Source organism: Myiozetetes cayanensis, unplaced genomic scaffold (genome assembly GCF_022539395.1).
Source record: "Myiozetetes cayanensis isolate MyiCay16 unplaced genomic scaffold, myiCay2020 scf13, whole genome shotgun sequence".
Classification (NCBI taxonomy): domain Eukaryota; kingdom Metazoa; phylum Chordata; class Aves; order Passeriformes; family Tyrannidae; genus Myiozetetes; species Myiozetetes cayanensis.
The window spans coordinates 8,039,323-8,063,138 of record NW_026086937.1 but is presented as its reverse complement, the minus strand read 5'-3'; the positions used below and the strand labels follow the sequence as shown (position 1 = coordinate 8,063,138).

The following is a 23,816-nucleotide window of genomic DNA, read 5'->3' as shown; positions in this document are numbered from 1 at the left end:
ATCTCCTCCCAGGGGACACCACACACCAGCACTCCTGTCCTGGTCACTGGCAGGAGGGAGCTCTGGACACAAACTCACCAGCATCTCCAGCGCTTGTGCAGAGGATTTGGCCTCCAACGTGACTTTCCCCCGTCTTTTCTTGTCCTCACTGCTGGAGCCTTTTGTGCTGATTTTGGGATTTCCACAGCCCTGAAATACCTGAAAAACAAATCAAACTCTCTATCCCATGTTTTGATGCTATTTCTTTAATTATTTAACACTCCAGAGTTATGGGTGGTTTTTTTCCCGTTCTTAAGGATATTTACCTTTCCTACCTGCAAGATCTCAGAGATTCTGGCTTAGTTTCTGGTGCCAGATGTGTTTTCAGCACATTGTAACTCGTTTTGGTTACCACCATCAAGCAAAATGTTCAGCACTAACACATGTTTTTGGATGAGTCACCAATGTTGATATTAAATTATTTATAGTAATTTCATCTGTTCTTCTTATGATTGGAAAATAAAATCTTGGGAAGAACAAGATGGAAGTTGATCACACGTGTTACAGCAGTGGTGTGGGCTTCAAGATTGCACAGCATGGGAGCTCCATTGATTTGGACAACAGACAGAGGTGGGACTATCCCCATGACTCCTGCAATCAGCATCCACACTTGGGAAATTAATGCCCTTTGAGCAGGGCAGCGCAAGGACAGCAGATGTGCCACAAACCAGCAGGTTGGATGTTTCAGGGGCAAATCAGGCAGTGGAACTGATTTATCCCCTATCTTTGGGTACCTCCTACTATCCTAACTACCTGCCCAGAGGGGCTTTGTAGCTGGAGGTCAGAAGCAGCACTTTGAAGGTACAAATCCTCAGGTTTGGCCTCTAGGATGAGATGAGAGATGTCCTGGAAGTGCCTGTTTCTCCTAGTCTCTGCATGACCTGTCCAGGCAGTGACACCTCTGTTGCAAATCACCAGTGCTTGCACAGCTGAGCCCCACTGGTGGCAGGAGTGCTCAGCCAGCCAGGCTGAACAAAGCACTAGAGGCCAGGGGGCACTTTGAACTGTCAGTCTGAGTCAGAAAGCACCAGCCTTTACAAAGAAAGCCATCTGATTTGAAAAGAGGGCTCCAAGCTTGTTGTGGTTACCAGGGTGCTGTCAGAAGCTATTGATAAATGTGACTTTGCCTGGTGTCCCCTTAGAGCAGAGGAGTCAGGACCGCAGGCAGGAGCACTGCTGACACAGCTCGTGCCACCCGCTGAATGTGCTGGTGAGTGGATTCTGACAGCCATCAGCAAAGTCCTAACCTAGGCAAGAGTCCCTTCAGTGACAATGGGGCTGGTTGGTGTGTCTGAGGGACATTCAGCCTCCAAAGGCCTCTCCTGGGGTGCACTGTCCTGTTGAACCAGACAGATCCGATGATCCAGCAGTTGAGCACCAAGCCGATTTGTTCATCCGTCCCCTTTGATCTGTGCAAAACCAGCCCTGAAAACTGCATGTGAAATGTTTTCAACCTGGTTTTAACCTGTCCTGCTCCTCCTTTCATCTGCATCTCTTCCCTAACTGTGGGATAGCTGCAGGACCTGGGGAGTGTCTGGGCAAAAGGCAGAAGCCCCAGAGGGCTGCTTTAGTTCCCAAAGCTCCTCTTACCTGTAGCTACAGAGGTGATTGTGGTTAAGTGGATAAACATACTAAAAATAGAAGACAGCTTCATGATATATACTTCTTGGAAGACAGGTGAGCCTCAGGAGAGTCTGTTTTGTACTCTGGATTGCCAGATTGCAACTCTGTCCTATGATACTACCCGACAGCCCAGTGTTTCCTCTGCAGAACATCCCCCTGAGGCAGGTTAAAGCAGCTGCCTTCTGTCACTGGGGACTGTGCACTTGCTGTAAATGCCTCAGCTCAGCCAAAAGATCTCAGGACTCTTCAGACACAGAGGCCCCTGACAGCAAATGCCACCCTGCCTCCCCCAGTCATTGCATGTGCAGTCCCACTGCCTGTGCCTGTACCCAAAGGAGGCTGGCTGGATGTGTCAGGGAGCAATATTTGGAAACACCAGAGAAGGTTTTTGCCTAAGATGAGTGGTTTCCTATCATTAGAAGAGAGGACATTTGCTCTCTTTCACTTTCTTAGCTCAGTTGAATAGTCAGCACAAAGAGCATTTGGTCCTGGCAGTTACACGTGGTGTGTCCTCAGCCAGGCCCAGGCACACACTCCTACCTTGGCTGTGATGGAATCTTTGTTTTCTTGCAAGTTGGAAATAGCTTCAGCAATCCTCATGTGAATGGTCCCTATTACAGTGTCCACATTGTAGGGCCCGTCGATCCGATCAGCCACCACCATCAGGGAATCTGGGGAAACAAGGCAGAGATGTCTCTCATCCTCAGACTCTGCACAAACCAAGGTGAAGATCACACTCATGCTGGGTGGGAAAAGCTGCTGGCCCCTCAGCAGGCTTGTTGGGAGACATCTCTCCATTTTCACTACTGCACAGGTTCTCCTTTTCCTTACTTAAGTAAAGCCACAGTCTGTGGCAGAGGAACAGAGGTCACCTCCTGCAAATCATAAATGCAACCTGTATTCACCCAAAGTGATCAGCATTTCCTGGGGTGACACAGAAAGGAAAACCAGAAAACTGGTGCAGAAGTACTAAGAAACACACAGCAATACTTGTCCCTTCCTCTCCCACCTCAGTGCATGTCTTCAGCAAAGCACTGCAGCCAGCAAAAGGTGGGAGAAATGGGGCCAATAAAGTGCCAGTGTGGGCAAAACCTTCCCTAGCAGTGAAGGAGTGAGAAAAGGATTTAATTCTTCTCACTCTCACCTCTGGAAGGACAACAGTGACCAACCAGAAAAATACGAGTCTATAAGGGCAGAGAAGCAGATCATAATGCCCACAACTAACTGGTAAACAGGACAGGGAGTGACTGAGGGTGCCTCTTGCTCTCAGCTCCTCTTGGAGGATGTCCTCTGATGTCCAACCACTCCTGCCAGCCTGGAAGTTCCTGCCTGGATGACTGCTTTGAGACTGTGCTTGGCTTACAAAGAATTACCAAGCTCTGTCTACCTCCAGAGATGATTCTCAACACTCCAGCTGGGGCTGAAGCAAGGACAGCCCATATGCTTGCTATGCAAGGGGTGACTATTTTTGTGTTCTGGGAAATAACATCTCCTGCAACATTGAAAAGCTTGCAGTTTAACTCTGCTGCCACTCAGAGATTATGGTGTCATCTTTGAGACTGTATTTCAGACAATTGTAGCCTGCAGAGGTACTAACGTTGGATTACAGACATTTCAATCAAAGGCTGCACCCAAAAATTACTGATAAGTTACATTTGAACCATTTATATAAAAATCTCCCTTAATTTGACCTGCCCTAATTTGTCAAACTGAAAGAGTAACTGTGTTTAGTGTGACAAAATCCTCCCTGGCCACACAGAAGGGCCCGGAGAGGGGTGAAGGATGGAAAACACTGGTGAACTGCTGCCTTTGACTCCACATTTTGCTCATGTCCTTCATCAAATTGGGATCTGCAACACTGAAATGTACAACAGCAATTTCAGAAAACCTCCTATTTCCTCCTCGCCATCACCCCTTGACAGTGATGTCTCTTGGGAAGAGGAAGCCAGAGTAAGTGCAAAATGCACATGGAATTGCTTCCTTGTCAATCAGGGAGAGCTGTATAGTGACCTTTCAGGAGATGTGCAGTCATCCTGCCTAGAGAGCAGCGACAGGGAACAGTTGGCTGGCTCTGGTCAGAAAGGCCAAAGCACACTGAAGTCCTGGTTAAACCCTTGGGGGAGGGAATATTCCTCTCCCTTCTTTGCAGCAGCCTCCCAGTTGCTCTCATGTGGAGCACTTCCAATTAGCCACAGTTCGTTAGGCCCAGAACAAGGTGGCAGCTGCACCTCACTGGGCAGTGCCCCAGCCTTGGTTGCTGCAGTTCCAGATCTATTTTGCAATGTCCCTTGAGAGGCAGGGGACACTCTTGGAACTCCATGGGGATTTTTGTTGCTAACACCAGCACGTGCCAACCACGAGCCAGCCTGCCAGGCTGCAGCTGGGCACTGAGCTGGCAGCCTCGCTGGCCAGGCAGTGGGTGCCAAGGTAGGGGAAAAGGCCAAGTCCAAAGCTCATCTCCTCTGGTGCCTGCCTTGCGTGAGCACAGACAAACATCAAAGCTCCCTCGGGTCTCATATCACTCCACACATAGAGCCTGAGAGAGAAAGAGGAGCTTGCTGCGTGGTGCTCTGTGGGCACAAGGAGGAGCGAGAGCTTCACCACTGCAAACAACCTCCACTGAGCCTCCAACCCTCCTGTCTTTCCTTGCCAAACGCTGCCTCAGTGAGTTCAAAGGGTGCTGTGCTGCAGCAGAGCAAGGCCATCTTACCCATCAGGTACTTCCACTCGGTGCTCAGGTCTGCCTGGTTGGCCAGGCAGCCCTTGACGACGTTCAGGCAGTAGTTGTTGCAGGGCCTCACGCTGGACATGCCCCGGCAGTGCGGGCAGTACATCAGCTTCATGATGGCACGGGTGCACTCGTGGCTCAGGGATACCTGGGGGAGACACATCGGAGTCAGGCACACAGGCTGCTCAGGAGGCACGGGGGTGAACTCCCCCCTTGCCTGAAGGAGCTTGGTGTGCTCTGAAAAGCAGCACAGCTGCCCAAGTGTGTGGCCCTGGGAAAGCCACTTCCCCTCTCATTGCCATTCCTTCCCCTCACCCTTCCTTGGGTGTTACTCCTGCTGGAGGGACACGACCTCCAAGGCAGCCAGTTCCTCAGCCTGTGTCTGAACCCAGGCTTCTGGAAAAAACCTTTATGTGAGCATCAGCACCCCACTTCCAGCCAGGTCTGGTGGCCACAAGGACAGCCCAGGCTCTCCACCAGCTGTAACCTTGACCCCTGGAGCTTCTGCAATTAGTGCCACCACCATGCCCCTTCTGCAGGAAGGGTTTGTTGCCACTACCCTGCGGACACTGGTGTCCCACCACAAACTGCATCTCCGGCTTCCTGAGGGGATGCACAGTGGGGCCCTGGACACAGCAACATCCCAGCTGGGATCTTTGGAAAGGAGAATGGTACTGGGGGAAGGCTTGCACACTTCTGAAAATAAGGGCAATTGAGAGCAGTTGACAGTGGAAGTGGTTGCTCTCTGCGAGCACTCGAGGAGCCGCAGGCAGCCGGTGACATGGGCCAACACACACCGTGCCAGCAGCTCTCAGGCACTGCATGTGCAGCCGGTGCTGTGTAGGGCTGACTCGGGAGGTGGCTTTGCCACCTTTAATTAAACCGCCCTGGTCCCTCAAGCACAGAGCCAGTGCAGGTGCAGAGCCCACAGAGCAGGGCCACATCCCCCCAGAGCATCAGCCATGGGACAGCGTCCCTCTCGAGCTGCTGTGGGCAAGGGGCTGTCAGTGCACTGAGGGGTGAATGACAACCTGGCAGACCCTGCAGAGAGGCTGGCAGAGTTCCATGCCTCCCCTGTCTTGTTGCTAAAGTGTTTTCTCCTTTGTGGTCTTTTTCCATCTTTACTCAGATCCATTTGCAAACCCCTTGTCAATCTTTTAAAACCATTTACAAAAACAAAAATGAGTGGCTGCATCCAAGTCTCCCTTGGTTCCAGGTACTTGACACTCACAAGGAGCTCAGAGGGGAGAAAAGTGATGAAAGGGGCAAATCTTGACATGAAAAAATCCCTGAGCCTTGAGCTGCAGCTGCAATGCTGAGAACTGCCCTGATGTCTTATGAAAAATACTTTGAACCTATTCAGTTCTGAGGTACCTTTGGGAGAGTGTGAACATGCTGAGCCCAATAGCAGAGAAAATCCCTAAGCTTCCCCTCTCCTGAAACTCCCTGCACGGTAGCACCCCACTTCCAGTAACCTCGGAAACACAGGTGCTGGATGGTGCTGAGACTTCATCGGGCAGCAGTGCTTTAAAATAACCTCGTGAGAACCTTTTTCACGATGAGGACAAAAATTTCTAGGTCTCAGAGAGAGAACCCAAACAGAGCCTGCCTCAGGGAAGCCTCGGCAGCCAGAAGCAGCCCTGAGATGACTGTGTATGAACACTGTGTCCCACTATGGCCAGAGGGGGTGAGCCTGGCAGGAACCCCTCATACCCCAGGGCTTTCCTCAGTTTCCTGGGCCAACTTTCCGGCTCCTTCCTGGGACAACTCCCGCCGGCAGATGCCGGCGCCCAGCTGCCATGCGGCTCAGCCACCAGGAGGTGGAGGCTCCATCCCGCCGCACCGCACGGCTGCCACAAGCTACATCCACAGGAGAAGCGGTGAAACCACTGCACTTCCTGCCTCAGCGATCTGACAGGGGATGCAACAAAGCAGAGGGACGGGCAAACAAAAGAAGAGTTTCTTTTTCGTCTCAGGGTTTAAATACCCATGGTTGAATAGTGACTGAAAAGGCAACAGGTAAGAGCACAGGTTGTAGCTGCAGACCTTTCAAATCCAGACCACTCACACAAAAAGCAAAGGATTCAGCTGAAGAGAAGCTGCAACCTCCCCTTCCCCACACAGGGCATTGATGTATGTGGATTTTACGGTGACACTCCAACACAATCACGTAGCCTGTGCAGGCCTGAACACAACTTTGCCTCCGTGTTTTACTGGCATGGCCCATCACTGCTCATCCCATATCCAGCCATGGCCCCGGAGCACTGTAAACTCTCACCCCACAGACCAGCTGCACAGCCCAGCACCTGCAGCACAGGTGAGTCATTTGGGCAAGCCATTTTCCATAGCACTGATGGGGACAGATCGTTTGCCTGCACCCATATTCTTCCATGGTCACACTGCGCAGCCTTTTGGAGCGCAGGGAGCTGAGGGGCTCTGGGTGGAAAGCAGGAGCGCAGCATTGCCTGCAGGAAGCTGCCCTGAGGCAGTGCAGGCCAGCCCCCCGGGGCAGAGGGGACAGCCACCAGCAGCAAGGACACAAAGCTACTGACACCCTGCTAGAACCTGTGGGGTACACCGAGAGAGGCAAGAGACACATCTTGGCTCAGAGAAGCATCTCCAAGATGCTTAAAGCATGGTGTAAACCCAGCCCTGCACTGGAGCTACCCAGGGGTGACCACAGCAAGGCCATATTTCAGTGAAGCTTGTGACAGGCCCAGTGGGCATTTCACAAATCCTGCTGCTTGCAGAATTCATTCTGGCCTCTGCATTTGCTTCGTGTGTGTCAGAAAGGACCTTCACACCCTGAGCTCGGCATTCCCTCTCCCCCTGGAGAGCGACCACGCAGGGCGACCTGTGCCCAGCCATGCTCAGAGCTGCAGAGGGGCAGTGGCCACGAGCTCCTTGGTGCTCACCCACTCCATCTGCCCTCTGGCACGGCTGGCGAGTGCGGGCAGCTGCCAAGGCTCCCCGTGGCACAGACAGCTGCCTTCTGTCCTGCAGCCCACCTCCCTCCAACCTCTCCTCAGCTGTCAGCCAGCCAAAACTGCCTGTCACCAGCCACACCACCCCCCAGCACACCGGTGCCCAGGCAGCCATGGTGGGCTGCTGCCACCTGCCTTGGGGCAGGGGTGCAGGCAGCAGTGGTGCCCGAGGCTCAGGCTCAGTTCCTGAGGGTCTGGGAGGGGAAAAAAAAGCTGCTTCTGCACCTCAGCAAGAAACATTTCTGTTTCTGCCTGTCACTCTTGCAAGGTGGCTTTGTCTCCTAGAGGACAGTGCAAGGCCCCACTGCCTCAGAGCAGGGAGCCCAGCCCCTGCTCCCTGCCCCACAGCCTCTGAAGACAAGCAGGTGAAATATCCATAATCAGCTGCTAACTCTGCTGAATCTGGCAGGTGCCAACTGTTTAACTTAATCTCTTGACAGAAAGGATAAGCATTAATTTTTTGCAGGTGCGTGACACCAGGCTTCCCTCCCTTTCCCCAGGGAATGACTCCAACCTCTCCTGTTGGCAGAAGCACTCCTTTGGCACAGGGAGGCTGCAGAGGTGAACCAAGAACAGAAGGATTAGAGAGCAGGAAGAAGTATCTCACAGAGTATTTTCTCCGTGTTTTGTCTGGCCAGAGCTCAGTGTCTCATCGTTCCACCCAGCCCATGGACTACTGTTCCACACAGGGCACAAGGGAGTGAGGGCTTGGGGCTCCCTGAGCCCTTCCCAATCCTGATCCTGCACCATCCCTTTGAGGAACTTACAGCATATTAAGGAACAGAGTCCTTCAAACATCTCTTAGTCCTGATACCTTGGAGTTTTGATGTTTTAATTTTTTTATTTTTGTAGACCTTAGAAGTAGTTATGTAGTAAATGTAGATTTTAGAGTAGCAGCATATTATCCCTTTACCCTTAACACACCAGCTCAAACCCCTGTTACCCATTCCCCTATCAATTCCCTAAATTCCATAGCCTGTTTAGTCTCTTTTTCAAGGTAGAATTGTAGAAGAACACCCTAACCCTACGGAACAAGATATAACCATAGACCCAACAACCTTCAGGCCTAGAATTCTGGAAGGCCTCCAAGGACATTACGTGCTCTGAGGAAGATGAAGATGAAGAAGAGGGGGTCCTAAAACGCCCCCAGACCCAATTCTCAAGAGGCGTGGCGGGGGCAGAACCTGGGTAGTAACAGGACGGGGATTGGACAAAAATAATTATAAAAACTGTGGACATCTGTATTTCGAGAGCGCGCGCTGGGGGTATTCCAGAAAGCCTGGGGGCTCATTAAAACTTTTGTATCCTTATCTTATCTCCTACCTAATTTGGCTTGGAGTCTTTTTTTCCCCACAGCCATTTAGGCAACAGTCCTCATGGATTAGCTTGCTGAAGTTAGCTTCCAGGTTTTTTTCATGAATGCTGTATCCACTCAGGGGAGCACTAGCCCCTGTTAGGAGGGGCTGAACTTCCCTCCCAGGGTATGGATACAGAAACACAAGCAGGAGAGCACTGCAGCTCCCCTGCCTGCTCACCTGTAGGGCACAGCCAGATGCAGTAGTGGCACCGGGGAGAAGAGCTCCTGGGGTTGGATATGAGGGACCATGCACCTTCCCTCCATGGCAGCTCCCTCCAGAGAAATGCCCCCACCGTGGGAGTGAGGCAGTTCCTCCAGGCTGGCAAAGTCAAGACTGACCTCCACCTGCACACTGAGACATCTTCACTTCCTAGTGCTTCTGCTTTCACCTTTCAGTCTTCAAAAGAACCCAAAACATTATGAACTACCCCCTGCCCAACAGCCAACGGGTGCCAGCTAAGACCTGCTGGAGAACCCCCCCCGCTTCCCAGCGCAGAACTGCAGTAACTGATCGATCAATAAGCAACATCCTCCACTCACCACAGGTGGCCTGAGGGCAGGAGCATGAAAACTCCTGCAGATGGAGTGAAAACTGACATAATTGATTCATCTTTAACTGATCTGGCACAGCATGAAGACAGTACATGACAATAATTGATTTTTCTAAGTACCATCAACCTGGCCCAGCCCATGGCTGCTTCTCCTTTAAGGACACTTTAGTGGCACCTGTAGTCTTTTCTTAGCTCAGTGACCTAGAAACTGCATTAAGATGTCAAGAGAACAGGCACAATACATTGGAGAAGCCATTTCCAAAGAATATGAAAAAAAAATCATTACTGAGAGGTATGGCTTGGAGCCAGGGCACTCATTCAGTTGTCAGAGGTATAAATAAAAATGCAAAACAAAGCTAAGCTCAGCTTAAAAATACATTGATTCTATGTCATTGCTCAGTTAAAATCCACATACTCAATTCTGACCCCAGTGACATCCGTGGGTACAGTCCTTTAAAGTGTACACCCAGTGATGAAGCGATAAGGAAAAAATACTATCTTCTAAGATATACCCAAAATAGGGGACAAATCATATTGAGAAGTAAATCACTTTAATTAAATCTACTTTCCAGCTGGGGATACATAGTAACAATGAGGTAATGCAAGGGGAACAGGTGGCTGCCTTATGAAAAGCCCTGTTCCACCATAAGCACTGACATTTCAAGCAGGTTGTCATCAGGTATTACCCCACGACTGTGCTTGTAGCAAGAGCCGAGCTCTGTGCTTTTCCATGGCCACTCTCCAAGGCCCGATGTGTCCATGCTTTGTTGATGGAGCCACCCAACCAGATGTGAATTGCTGGAGGCAAATGCTTTGCTAGAGCCAAGGACCTTTACAGACTCTCCTGTCTCATGTCCTGGCCGACACTGGAGCTTGCTCACAGGAATTCTGAGCTGGGATTTGCCGTGTGACTCCCCGGCACAGTGTTTGCTCAGCAACCAGAGGAGAACGGGTGCGTGTGGAGATAACAGGACAGAACACTGAGAACACATAATTCTCTATTCAGAGTGGCACTGGGTTCCTTAATTTTTCCTCCTCCTGAGCAATGTTTAAATCAATTACAGTAAAATTAATGACTTTCACAAGCCATTTGCTGAGTGGATGGGCTGGGGGATTAGTCGCTAGCTGTGTTCCTTGCCACTCCCCAGCCAATTTAGAAAACATTCAGTGTGAAAGGCTTCTAACAAAAAAAAAGCTTCTGCCTTGTACTTTATTAATATGCTTTCCAAGTAGAGAATCACAGAAGCACAGGAGGGTTGAGGGTGACAAGCTACTCTCTCCCTGCACGCTTAAGGAGAGCTAAATTATCCTTCATAGGACCTAAACATAACTTTGGAACAGCTATTCATTTTCTGAAGCAAAAACATAGGGAGGAGAAACTACTTGTAGAGGGGGAAAGCACTCAGTTCAAACACAAGACACCCCTGCACAGACATTTGATGGACCAGAGACACCTGAGTGCAGACAGTTCTTGGTTTTACTCTGTAGGACACACAGCAGCAGGGTAGCACTCTGGTCAAAACAGGCTAGATTTTTCTAGAGGAAAAAGCCTTCTTATCCTTCTTCTGTACCTTTAAAGAGCAAATCAAACTTTTGATTTGAATGTTCAACCCAAGTTACCCATCTTTGCACACCTACACATGCTCACAGGTAACAAGAGTGTGTCTTCTAGAGCCATGGAACATTTTTCCTCAGTCCCACCACAATCTGTTCTTTCCCCCCCTAAAGCTCCTACCCAGGTTACATGCTGCTTTTCCAAACAGCACCCACTGATATGTAAACATCTTTACAGTGTAAGAGTTGGTGCAAAGACCAGTGCAATTCCTCCTGACCCTGGACCTTGCTGAATATGGAACAGTGGAGGGTTTTTTACCCTTCTGACCTGGGATCTCAATTGACAGGTCACACAGAAGAACAGAGAGTGGCAAAGAAGAGACACATTTTCTGCCATTACCCTAATGCCTATTGCTTGGAAAAAATTTAAAGCCTCTGAAACCCCTGAGCAAACAGACCACAGAAGCAACGCTATGAGTCTTATGTGTTACTGAGTTTTCACCAGCACTCAGCTAAAAGCTGCTACACTCTCCTTACTCCAAAAACATTTCTTTATCCAAGTCAATTATTTCCTGAAAAGGTGGCTGGAAAGACCCAAGTGTAGGGTGAGAGAGGAAGGTCTCAGGGAACTGCAGCCAAAGAGGCACTAACACTGGGACAATTCCACATGTCACATTCAAGAGTTATGGGGTGTTTTTGATCAAGCAGTGCTTCTCCTTACCCCTCTCAGCTTCCAGAGAAAGGTTGAGCTTCAGGAAGCCACAGGACAATCATTTCAACAGAGGCAATACCAAGCTCCTACCACAGCAGCACAGTGTGTGTGGTGGTTGGGTTTTGCTGCTGGCTCTCGGGCACAGAGCCTGGCTCTGGACAGCTTCAAAGGGGTGAGACTGTTCCTGTGGCTGGTGGCAGGGCTCCTCCTGCTCCTATCAGGAGGTGGCCAGCTCCTCTGGCACCCAGAACCTGCAGCCAAGCTGCAGATGCTGCTTTTGAAGTGCTGGCTTCAAACAAGGGAAAGAAAAAAAAAAAAATCATCCAACCCCAAATCCTTTCTCCTTTTGAAGCCTGGCTTAAAAGCAAATGAGAACCTGCAGCCTTGCTGCAATGTGATGGGACTCTTTGGCCTTCAGGGGCCTTTAAGTACATCTGAAAGGCATTTAACACCAATAAAATAAGCGGAGCTCTTGCTGGTATTTTCCTACCCCCCTCGCACATTATCCCCAGGCTGCTGTGAGCCATCTGTGCCCTGCTTCCCAGGGGAAGCAGGGTTAGGTAGAGGGGAGAGATTCAGGGATGGAGAGGGAAGCCTGGGTGAAAACCAGAGGCTGCTGGAAGCGCTGTCAACACACTTGGATTGTCATGGGGACATGGGCAGGTCGGCTGATGGGGGGAGAAGCCTGAGCTAGTGCCTAACACTGTTGGTGGAAGTGCTGATCTGTGGGCTCTATTCCCTCCACAAATTTTGCCCAAGGGAGTATGAGAGTGACCTGCAGGGAGCTCTCCGTGGGGTGGTGCTGGTGTTTCCCATGCTGGACCATGTCCCTGCTCTCCCAGTCCCTTCCTGGCTCTAATCTCTGAGGAGCAGGACAGACCCAGCGTGGGCACTGGGTCATGCAGCACATGGCTGTGGTTTTGGTGTGACGTGGGGTTGGTAGGTGTGAACACAAAATACCTGCAGACATCAGATATCTGCCAAAATGTGCCTGTACTAACTGTCAGGTATATTTTCCCAGGCAGAAGGCCTTTGCTGTCTGAATGGCCATTCTAACCTCCAGAAGCACCAGTTAAACCCAGTGACAGGAGGCAACTTAGGTTTCCAGACCAAAGGGTGCTTTGAAGCCAGGAGAAAGCAGGCAGCCTTCTAGAGGCAGGCATGGGTGCCGGACAGCTGCAGAGCTCCCAGGTTTGGGGCTCAACACAGCCCCATGGGCAGCTGCAGCTGAGGCATTTGTGGTGTCCTCACTTATCTTCTCATGTGAATTTTAAAGGCAGGTGAGAGAAGCAAAGCAAGGTTTTCTGCCAGCTTTGAAAAACCCTTTCTGGGGAAGTCTTTAAGGGACAACAGGTCAGCTCTTCAAGCCACAGATCAGGCCGTGTGTGTTGGGAAATGCCAGTGGGTATTCAAAGCCACTCCAATTACCCCAATTCCCTCTGTTGGAATTGTACAGTTGGGATAAAGTTGTCAGTATGAAGAACAGCAGCTATAAAGAAAGGCCAAGTAGAGGAGCAGGTCCTGCCAGGTGGGCAGTGAGGAGCACTGCTAAGCTTCCCATGGGATGACTGACAGCCCGGAAATGCGCTTGGAAAGCCAGCCTTGCTCTCCTTTAGAACGAGACCAGCACTCACAGGACAAGTTTGTGTTTCACAGGGGAGCTGTCTGGCTCTGTGATCAGGGTTATCTGCAACGTGACAATTTCACGTTGGGAAACATTTCACTTCTACAGAAGGGCTGTGATGTTCTTTGCACCTCCACGTGTGTAAGCTGGAAATCAGGCTGTTCCATGCACTGGGCAGTCAGTGCCCAGTTTCTCTGGTGAAAGGAGTGGGAGCTGCAGGTGTGCCCAGCCCTCGGTGGTGCAGGGAGAGGTGGTTGTGGGGAGCACACCCTGCTCTCTCCACCACATGGTCAGCAGCTGCCTTGTGCATGTTTATGCCAGCCCTGATGTAATTAGCACCTTGACGTGTGTTAAATGAACCAAGCTTTCCAATTTTTCAGAGTAAAACTCTAAAAGAAACAGCTGCAGGGCTGACAGAAATATGATTCTTTCAAAGTCTAATGAATTGTATAATCACTTCAGTCATTATTTTGCATCCTCCTTCCATAAATGCACAGCCATGAGTCCTTGGAGCACCACAAGTTTTAAGGCTCACCAAGCCCATCATTCAAGGTCCATCACAAATGTTCCCAAACCGCTGTTAGGGATCACAAGCAAGCAGTGCACAGGCAGAGTGTGCTGGGGTCTGATGGCAGGGGGAGGGCACAGATGACTCCAGCACAGTTCAGAGATGCTCTTGCTTTCACCTTTCTGTGTTCAGCTCAGCAGAGGGGCAGGAACACCGAGGATGGAGGCTGATGCCAAATCCGTGCCCTTCACACTCCAGCACACCAGAGCCACTGTTAAGCCTGAGGCCAGAAAGAGTGCCTGGGTCCAACCCTGCCAGCCCAGCAGCCAAATGGCCATTCTGCAGGCTCAGGTAAAAGACATAAAACATATGAAGGATGGGGGAGTCCAGGCAAACTGGGGCAACAAAATAGGGAGCAGTGTTGTCCCTCCCTCCACAGCCAGTGGTGAGGGCACTTCAAGAGGGCTGTGGCAATGGCTCCAGAGGCAGCACCCACAGCTAACTGGCAGGATCTATGTCTTTGGATTCCTGTCCAGTGCCTAAGTGCCTTCAGATATTAAAACGAGGAAGATTTATGTGGATAGACAGACTGCTGTCATGTCCTCTGAATCTGGAGGTAAATACTGCAAGCCAACTCCTGCCTATTCCATACACTCCCTTCTCTGTTCATCTGACTCAGTTATTTCCAGCTGGTACAATTTCCAATCCTTTGAAAAGTAGATTCAATTGACTTTTAACCACCAGGTAAATATGGGAGACATATATCTGCTTGCCTGCATTATTTCTGTTCTATTCAGAACACCTTTGGGTTTTTATCCCTGAAGGGTTGTGATTGAAACATAATAAAGGATAGAAATACTGGAAGGTAATATGTGAAATACATAAGAATGTGTTCAAGACTGCATGCTCCCCATCCAGCTTGATTTGAATCTGTCCAAACAAATTCCAATGTTATTGCAAAATTCCCTCTCTAGCTTTACATGCAGCAAGTGCTGGAAAGGAGCAGTGATGTATGTGGAGCTGCAGGAACTGCTGCACCAAGCTGTTTAAAGCAAAAAGGCAGCTGATGGCAGGCTGGTGACCCAGGGAGCACAGCCAGCTCAGGGAAAGGGATATTAAGCTCCTGTGTTTGCAGAGGGAATTGGGCTGACAGGAACTTAGACCTAAAATGTTTTAAGCCATGCAATCCCACATACAAACTGCCAGAGACAGCTGGGCAAGAAAACATGAGGCACTTCAGTAGAGGTGACGCTGCCCTTGGGAAGGAAGGGCAGGTCCCAGCCCCCTGGTTGCCCAGTCGAGGGCAGGTCAGCAGCTGTGCCAGAGGCTGCATTGGCAAAAGGGAGGCAGCACAGGAGTTGCTGCAGGAACCAGTCCCTGAAGGTGCAAGAGCTTATTTCAGCCTGTAGCCTCAGATGGTGTTCACAGACAGCGGTGTCTGAAGTACCACAGGGGTCTCAAACCCAGGACTTCAGTCCTCTTCATCCTCCTCCTGAGTACAGCCAGTCCTACAAAGGCTGCCTGTGGCATTTTGAACCCTGTGTTGCTGCTGGGTCTTCAGAAGCACACACTTTTAGCAGAGGCACTGACCAGCTCATTTTCGGAAAACCTCACCAATGGTTTGCTACGACAGAAAGGAAAAACAAAGAAAAATCCTAGCCTGCTCCAGCAGTTGTGCTGTAACTGGCTGTGGTGAGCTCCTTCCCACCTGCTGGTGACACCAGCACCTTTGGGACCTGCTGCTCCCCACTGCTTGTGCTCCACACAGAGATTCTGCAGGACACAAGAACACATACCTCTACCACGCAAAAACTGGACAGCTCCAAAGCAAGAGGTGGGATAACACCCAGTAAAAAGGAAAAAACCATGGGGATATGAGGGTATTCATGCCAGTCAACAGTGCCATAGAACAATACTCTCATAACATCTATTTACAAACACTAATACTGCCTTTTCAGCATCAGAGGAGGCCAATTTATATAAATGCTTATTTTTACTACAAAAGTGAAATCATTTAAATGAAATAAAATGTTATTTATGGTTTTATGTACTTGCTGCTGATGCTCTGAAAAAAGATCAGCCACTGAAAGGATGGAGACGTGCCACCAAGCACATGGGACAGGAGTTCACTTTACTTGAGATGTTTTAGCACAGTGGTTTCCTAAGTGTGGGAAGAAGATTACATTCTTCCTTTGATTCAGTAAGATCAATCTTACTACTTTCTTGAAAAGGAACTGGAAGCTGAAAGACAGAAGTCAACTATGTCGTTTCAAGCTGTGGAAAAAAAGTGGATATGGAAAATGGCTGCAATCTTGAAAGACACGAGGACCAGGAACGACCATACTGTCTTTGTTATGTTATTGACTTTGGAAATGCAAAGCATGTTTAGATAAACATTATTTTCCATATGTGTTCAGCACATTCTCTCAACCATTAAAAACATTTAAAAAAATTCTATTTTTGGGCCTTTTTAATTGGAATTCAGTTCCCATCCAAATGCAGCTTGACCCACCATGTGTTTAAAAATTACTCATATGGTAAATAGGAAAGCTGCCACTTACCTTATAGTAACATAAAAGTTTTAAAAATAAGGCTAAAATGTATTGTGAGATACAGTACTGCTTAAATATAAATGTACTGATAGATGATTTCAACTTTAATTGGTAAAAGGAAGTACAGGATTTAGTGAAAAAGCTTACAAAAAATCATTACATTTTGTTTCAAACTCAAATAAGAATCAGACTTAAGAACATCTCCTGAGAAAAGGAAATGCAGACAACTATTAAAATTGATTATTTGAGTACGTATTTCTTGCTTGCATAGCTAGTGTTGCTTCACATCAATCTTCACTACCTTGAGGAAACTTAAAATTTAGAAACAAGAACCAATGAAGACCCAGCAAAGGAAAGATAGTCACAATAAGCAATTTTCTGACTGACGAGCAAAATTAATTTCAAATTACTTCTCCTCCCTGCCTTTGGAATTAGAACATACTTCTTTACTCTTCCTGCACTTTGCTACAATGTTCACAGGTTGTCAGGGCTGCGAGGGGAATTTTGGGACTCTGGACATTCTTTGCCATGCCCAGGGCAGCTCTGCTCCTCGTCTGCCAGGGCAGCACGGGCATGGCTGCAAAGATTCTGCACAATCCCACTGCCCTTTTTGGGCATCCTAGTGCAGACAGGGTCACCTCTGCTACCCGTCCCCCCAGCACCTTGTGCAGCAGTCCTCACATAAGACTGAGATGCCTCAGCAGTATCACCATGTGATATAAGGAACAAAACCAGCCAGGACATTCCTGTTTATCGTCTTGTATCTCCCTGAGGATTTTCTGGTTTTGTTTTCTAAGAGGTCATGCTCAGTCCTTGCCATTTCTACCATCTCAGTCTCCCTCCCCCCTGGTATTTCTGTTCACCTCCACCACGTATTTCCCAAGGGCACGTTCTCGCTGGTGAACACGGCAACTGCTCGCACCAGCGTGGATCTCTGAGCAGCAGCTGGCAGGCAGCAAGTCTCCCAGCACAAGGCCTTCTCCTGTTCACATGATGCTTGGAATTGGAGCAAATGCTGGTTTTGGGTGCCTGCCAACCTCACAACCAACGAACAGGATCCGAAACAGAACTGGGATATTTGTTTTCTCTCGCCCTGGCAAGCAGCACAAGGTGGCATCCCTGGGGAAGCCCCTTCTCTGAGTGCCCGTCACTGGGGATTTTGTGGCTGCTGCTACTTCATGCAGGCAACGAAAAATGCACTTGGCACTGTGCAGCTTAAACAAAAACCTGCACTTTGTGCTGAAAGCACAGCTACAGAAACACAGAACCTACATATGAACACAGAGATGTTGCCCCAACATCCCCCCCCCCCAGGAGTGGCCATGGCAACCCCTCACTGTGTGCCAGGGACGGTGCCAGCCTGCACATCCATCCCCAGCCCTGCCAGGCCACCTGGACCACACCAGCCACGGTTCCCATCCCATGGCAGCGCTCCCACTGCTGTCAGTGCTGGGGAAGGTCTGAGGCAGCAGCCACGGCATCAAAAGTTTTAGAACTTGGTGTCAGAGCTTGCAGTCTGTCAGGGTGACTTTGCTTTGAAAGCCTGGATGGCAGTAAAGATGAAAAATGGTTTTGCCATTTTCTCCCCGTCTGCCCTCACACTATTTATGCCCAGCAGGACACAGAGGGCCTGCTCCCACCACATGGCTCCCATTCCTGTCCCTGGGTGACTACCAGCCACTGGCCAAGGGCTGCCTGAAGCAATGGCTTCCTCTGAGATCAAGGCAGCTGAAGCCATTCAGCTTGAAGCTGAATGTCCCCCTTGGGCACAGTGGAGGCACAGCAGGGATTAAAGAGATCTCCTGAAATCCATGCCTGTAGCTCAGTCAGGGCAGGCTCTTCCCCACTTTAAGACAGTCATGAAATCTGGCAAACAGCATCAGTCCTCCTCTAGAGTGCCCAGTAACCCTGACTCTGCACAAGGCCCCAAAACAGCAACAGGATATAGGGGATATACTGATACACTGAACTGGAAGCATCTGAGAAGCTGAAACCAGGAGGATTTTATTAGAAATTCACAGTTTTTCTGCGATTTTCAAATAAATATAACCAAAGCAATCTAATTTTTTCTGAAGTCCAAAGCTAGTTAATTTATTTCTAAGTGTCCTGACTTCCTCAGACTTCCTGACTGAAACACTCACCAGCGCTCCACACGAAATTTCAGCTCAAAGAGCCAGTTTCAAAGACTTACTGCTGCCAGCTGACAGGAAAGTCAAACCGCAGTTTTTGACCTTAATAAAAGTCTTATACACTTTCTTCTAACATTGTAAGTATAAAGCAACATGAAAAATGACTAAAACCAGGGCACCAGTTGTGGGTTGAGTCCAGCACTTCACATCCATTTGACACAAGTGTAAATCCACAACTAATAAAGCAAATTGGGTAAACTAGGCCTTTTGTTTGAGACACAGCTGAGGGCTACCAAGGCATCTGTAAAATGGGTTTCTCTCCTCAGCACTCTCACCCCTTCTTGCCTAAAGTACAGGGCCTGAAGACAGGGGAAATGGGGCAGTTTTGGTCCTCATTACAAAATCAGCTCTCAGGGAGGTTGTGCTGAGGTTTCCCTACCCAGCTCATGCAGATTGTGCTACAGCAGCAACACGCCAGGCTAACTGCAATCCCACAGAGGGCTCCTGTGAGAGAGGAAAGGTTGGGAACCCTCCTGAAAGACCCTCCATCCTAAAGAAATGGGCTGGGGAAAGGTTGAGGGAAAAGCAGGATCTGTGACTCATCCTGTTCCCCACATCCTGTTTGATGAGTGATGCCCAAGAGAAGGAGACTTCAGAAAGGGGAGACTGGAATCAAAATCCAGCGGGTCAGAAGCCTGCAGTTGCCCTGACAGCCTTTACCCACCAATCTCAGCTACAGGCAGGATCATGCCCATAGAGCTCAAAATCTCTGCCATTCAGAGGATTTATTAAAAGTATTTTACTTTTGCTCCCCTGAAATTACATCATTCTCCTCTTTTATCTGCCTTAAGTGTCAGGAGAGTGTGATGTCAATGAGATGTACAAAGGCTTTTGGGTAGCTGAACAGTTTTATAGTCCCACATTGATAAATTAAAGCATTTGTCACTGTTACCACATAAATGTTTCTTCCAGAGATCAAAGTCTGGATTTGCTGCATTGGGGTACCATCCTCTGCTACGCATTACCACGCATTACTTTCTGAGAAAATGAATTGCAATCCTGTATCTTTATATTCACAGTTTAATCACGCCCTGATTGTCACACCTGCTGATTCCCATCTCCACATGCACTATGCAAGCCATTTTTGCAGTATGGATTTTCTCCTTGATACCTGCGTGAAAAGCCTGAATATCTTGTTTCAGGACAATCACTTTCTTCTGGCTCTGAGAGGCTGCTTCTGCAGCAAAGAATACAGACAATTTCCTACCTTCTGGAACCCTGGATTCAGTCATGTTAATTTACATTTATATAGCACCTTTCATCCCTGAAGATCCCAATGCACTTTACAAACTCCCCCTTCTCTGTACACAGGAGCTGTACAAATAGACACAGCTCCATAAACAGACACAGCAGTCCCACCACTGACTGCTGAAACACATCCCTCCGTGTGTATTCCCAGCACACTCGTGGCAATCCACCTCTGCACACCCTGCAGCGTGTCACCATCAAGGAGGAAAACAAGGCAGGGTGATTTAGAGGCACAGCACTTCCCTGTCGGGGAGGCACGAGGAATCTAGGCAAGCAATGGAATGTCAGCCTGGGAGACTGACATCTCCTTGGCACTCTGCTACATAGGGTAAAATCAGGTAAAAACTGGTTTGTGGTGAGTTACACCTCGCTGCCTCAGTGCTGCTTTCAGTGCTTGTACAAGTCCAGGCTTGCTGCTCCCTTCCACTGAAGGGGTGACCCTCAAGTAGTTTGTTTTATAAAATGGAAAAGTACCTGCCTGCTTTGTAACGAAAAAGTAAGGGGAAATAACCCCCCCTCCCCAACAGTAGTTGTTGATTAGCTCCTGCCAAGCTGAGGATGGAGGCGAAGGGAGAACCCCAACATACCTGAGACACCTTTTTGACCACGTCACTGCCCACCAGAAAGCCCTGTGCGTAGGAACGTGCTGCGATGAAGGCTCGGGTTGCCTTCACCTTCAGGTCCCTGGGAACTTCCCCAAAGGGTTTGTGCTGCTCTGCGTGTTTCACCATGCAGTCCAGGTACTCGTCTGTGATGTGGTACTGGGGATTCATCAGCTTGAAGAGCCGCTCCAGCAAGCGTGTCCAGAACTCATTGAGGGCCTCTTCCAAGTTGATGTTGGAGCTCCGGTAATAGCGGCGCAGCTCGCTGTACAAGTCCTTGAAGACCTTCATATTTTGAGTGTACAATTCTCCATACATGCTTGGAAAAGCATCATAAAGGGCCTTTTCTGACTTGTTCAACAAATCCTGGAAATAACCTGAAAAACAAGAAAAAGGAGAGGTGATGTATTCCAGAGAAGCTGGAATCCAACGGGCCGTGTCATTTGGCAGCACAGCTGAATACCCTGAGAAAAGAGAAGGGCCATAGTAGAGCATTTCCTCCAACCAACCTTACCAGACTCTTAAACTTGAGACTTAGCTGAGAAGATTGAAGGAGGAACCCCTCAGTGCCCGAGAACCATGATCTGGGCCCCTGGGTCTCTGTCAGCCTCACCTTGAACCAAAACTGAGTCTCTTTGGGTGCAGAAGGTGTCACAGTACTACTCATAAGTTTTCTTTACAACTGGTATTGCTTAACGTATACCACAACTCGCCACATGTCATTTCCAAAGCCCTGGTGAGATGAAGCAGGGCTGCCAGCAACAGGAGTCTCAACCTTTCCCAGAGCCACCCTGCCAGCCCTGTCCATGGCAGCCACCCTGGCTCCGAGGCACAGCCTGCAAAGCACGTGCCAGTCCCAGGAGCCTTGTCAGGAACAGGCACGTCTTTCTGTGGATTTCAAGACAGGGCTGTACCCAAGTGTTTGTGAACTGAGGCCAACATTATAATGTCTGAGGGTTCTTATCCCATTTGCTTTCTTGGATGTGCATCCTGCTTTTGTTTCAGTATAAATAACTAAATGGTTTTACAGCCCAAGTTCAGCAGTCATAGATGTGACAGAAATGTGACTCTCTTGTACATAGAGCAGGGTAAAGATGACAGATTCGACTCCTCCCTTACCAACACCTTTAGGTATTTCCATCCTCTCAACTGCCAGCTACCTTCAGGCTGAGAATGCACAGTGGGGAACTTGTAGCAGGAATGGCCTGATTCAATTTATTGATTTACGTGAGCAACTTCAATCATCATTTAAGTCAGTGAGAAGCAAAATAATTTAAATAATAACTTTCATTTCAATTACATTTGTATTTTTTAAGGCCTTTTTGAAGCAAACCTGATTATACTATTCTCTAAACCTAAATTACTATTATTTTTTTTGGTGATGTATGATAAGCTCTAGTTGGAGAGAAACCATTACTCAATTAAAATCAAACAGCATGTATAAATTAACTCCACTGTGCTAGGCATATAAGGAAAGAAAAAAAGCTTCTGAAAAATGCATATTGCATGTACAAAGCTTTATTAAACAAAGTGCTTTTTTAGGGAATGGCACTGACTACAATTAAAGACCTCTAAAACTGTAGAACTACTAAACTTCAGTTCCATCATCTTGTTTATATTCACGGACTGGAAGGGCCATACAAGCTTTCCTACAGTAATAATCTCTCACTGGCTTCTCAGATTCGAAGCTAAAACTCAACAGTTGAATCAACCAGTGAAAAGACCCTTTGCATCTTCACCACAGATTTGCTAATACCAAAACTTCCTGTATTATTTTAACAAAGAGATACCGAGCATTAAAAGCCAGGCCTCCTCCAGCCACAATTGTGTGCTGCTTAATAATTTAAAAATTTTAAAAGATTGTGAGTAAATTAGATCTTAGCAAAAGTCTGGTTCAATCCCTTCTGGAGACAATAAAAATATGTTATCTAAAATGTTGAATAAAAACTGGTTTCCAAGTGTACTTTTGGAAGAAATTGGTTATTATTCAACCTGACCAGGCTGGCAGTTTATATCTCCAAACACTTGTCCTGGGATCCCTCCGTCTCCCAGATGACTGCTCTGAATGTATTTCTACACCCTCCCTACTGAAACCGGATTTCTCCCTACAGACACCAGGCTTGTCAGGGCCCCCAAGCCACCTATAAAATGACCTTGTAATGGGGTGCTCTTAATAGAAAAAAAAGTCAAAAGCTGATCTCATCAACAAGTACTTTGCTAAAGACTTCAGTTTAATAAGAAGAGATGCTGCAGCATGTGCCATCCTAACACAGCTTACCAAAGCCTCTCCTCTGCAATCTCAAGCAAAGGGTGACTTGAGCCCTGCCCTCTCCCTGGGTCCCAGCTCCCACTCCCCTGTCCCAGCTCCCAGAGAGGATCTCTCTCCCAGGGCCAGACAATCTTGGCAGCACACACACAGGACTCATCCTGGTAACCCTGACCCAGTAGCCTCTGCACAGACCTTTCTGCTGCTGCAAAGTGCTCACCCTAACCCTAACCCTGAGAGCCCAGCACAGCAACTGTGTGCTCCCACTCCTGGGAGGTTCTGGCTACTCCACCAATAGACCTACAGGAGGATGATTTGCTCTGGCACTGCTGTGAGCTGACTCAGGGCTCATCCTGCTGCAGTGCCACCTTATCTTGTTGCAAGGGCACCTGCAGCATCTCCCCAGGGGGCTCACCCAGGGCTCACAAGCCAAGCAGATGACTGTCAGGCTGATGGTTTGTCCTGGTAGGATACTTTTCCCAACCTGAGTAATCTGAGATGGCTTTATTTCTGTTGCCAGAGCCTTCCCACCTGTACAGTGAAAAAAATGGCACTCACCTCCAACAAACACAAAATACAAAGTTTCTCTGATGTTGCTGAGATGTATAAAAGCTGCTCTGTGTCTTAACGTATCAAACACTGCTGGACGCCCATTCACAATTTAATTAAACTGAGCTCAAACCCTCTTTCTTGTATAATCAGTGGTCTTTTCTCTGTGACAAGCGACACTAACTGAACAAATTACTCTTCAGTCCAGGTACAACATGCAGCTTTGCACTCACCATCACAAGGAAGAAAACACCAACACAGTCCAATTTGTCAATTCAAGGTAAAATTACTTTCTTTGTATTGCTACAGGAGAAACAAGATATACATCTTCCTGTCAAAAAACTGGAGACTGCTCTCAAAAAAGTCCAAGCTAATTAAGGGCTGATGAACTGTTACTTCTCCCCCAAGTGAGAGCACACCAATTACAGACAACTCCTTTTGTGGATGGTACTCAGAAAGTTCTTCTAGATCTCACACACTGAGAAAAAAAAAATCTACACTAGCTAGGGAAAATTAATTAGCAATTAAGTCTAAATGTGTTTGTGATGAATGGCTGAGCTGGCCGGGAATTTAAATGCCCATTTTGCAGCAATAGAAGGCACTAAGAAGTAAGGTTTGTCAAGAAGGATGCACAGAAGCTTGTGCCAACTGCCCTGGTCCTTAGCACAGTGTCAGCCAAGATCTCCAACTAACACTGTATCTTTTCCTTAACACTCCCTGCCTGCTGATA

General features: G+C 48.4%; 1 protein-coding gene across 1 annotated transcript in view; it reads right to left on the bottom strand.

Annotated features, from left to right (window-relative positions):
- Positions 1 to 23,816, bottom strand: part of GPC1 (glypican 1) — a 199,653-nt gene that overhangs the window by 7,264 nt on the left and 168,573 nt on the right. Inside the window, exons 3-6 of the mRNA XM_050307812.1 lie at positions 20,257 to 20,648; positions 4,373 to 4,538; positions 2,203 to 2,333; positions 79 to 198 (exon numbers count right to left, since the gene is read on the bottom strand). Coding sequence (XP_050163769.1) covers positions 79 to 198; positions 2,203 to 2,333; positions 4,373 to 4,538; positions 20,257 to 20,648 — 809 coding nt within the window. The remainder of the gene's footprint in view (positions 1 to 78; positions 199 to 2,202; positions 2,334 to 4,372; positions 4,539 to 20,256; positions 20,649 to 23,816) is intronic.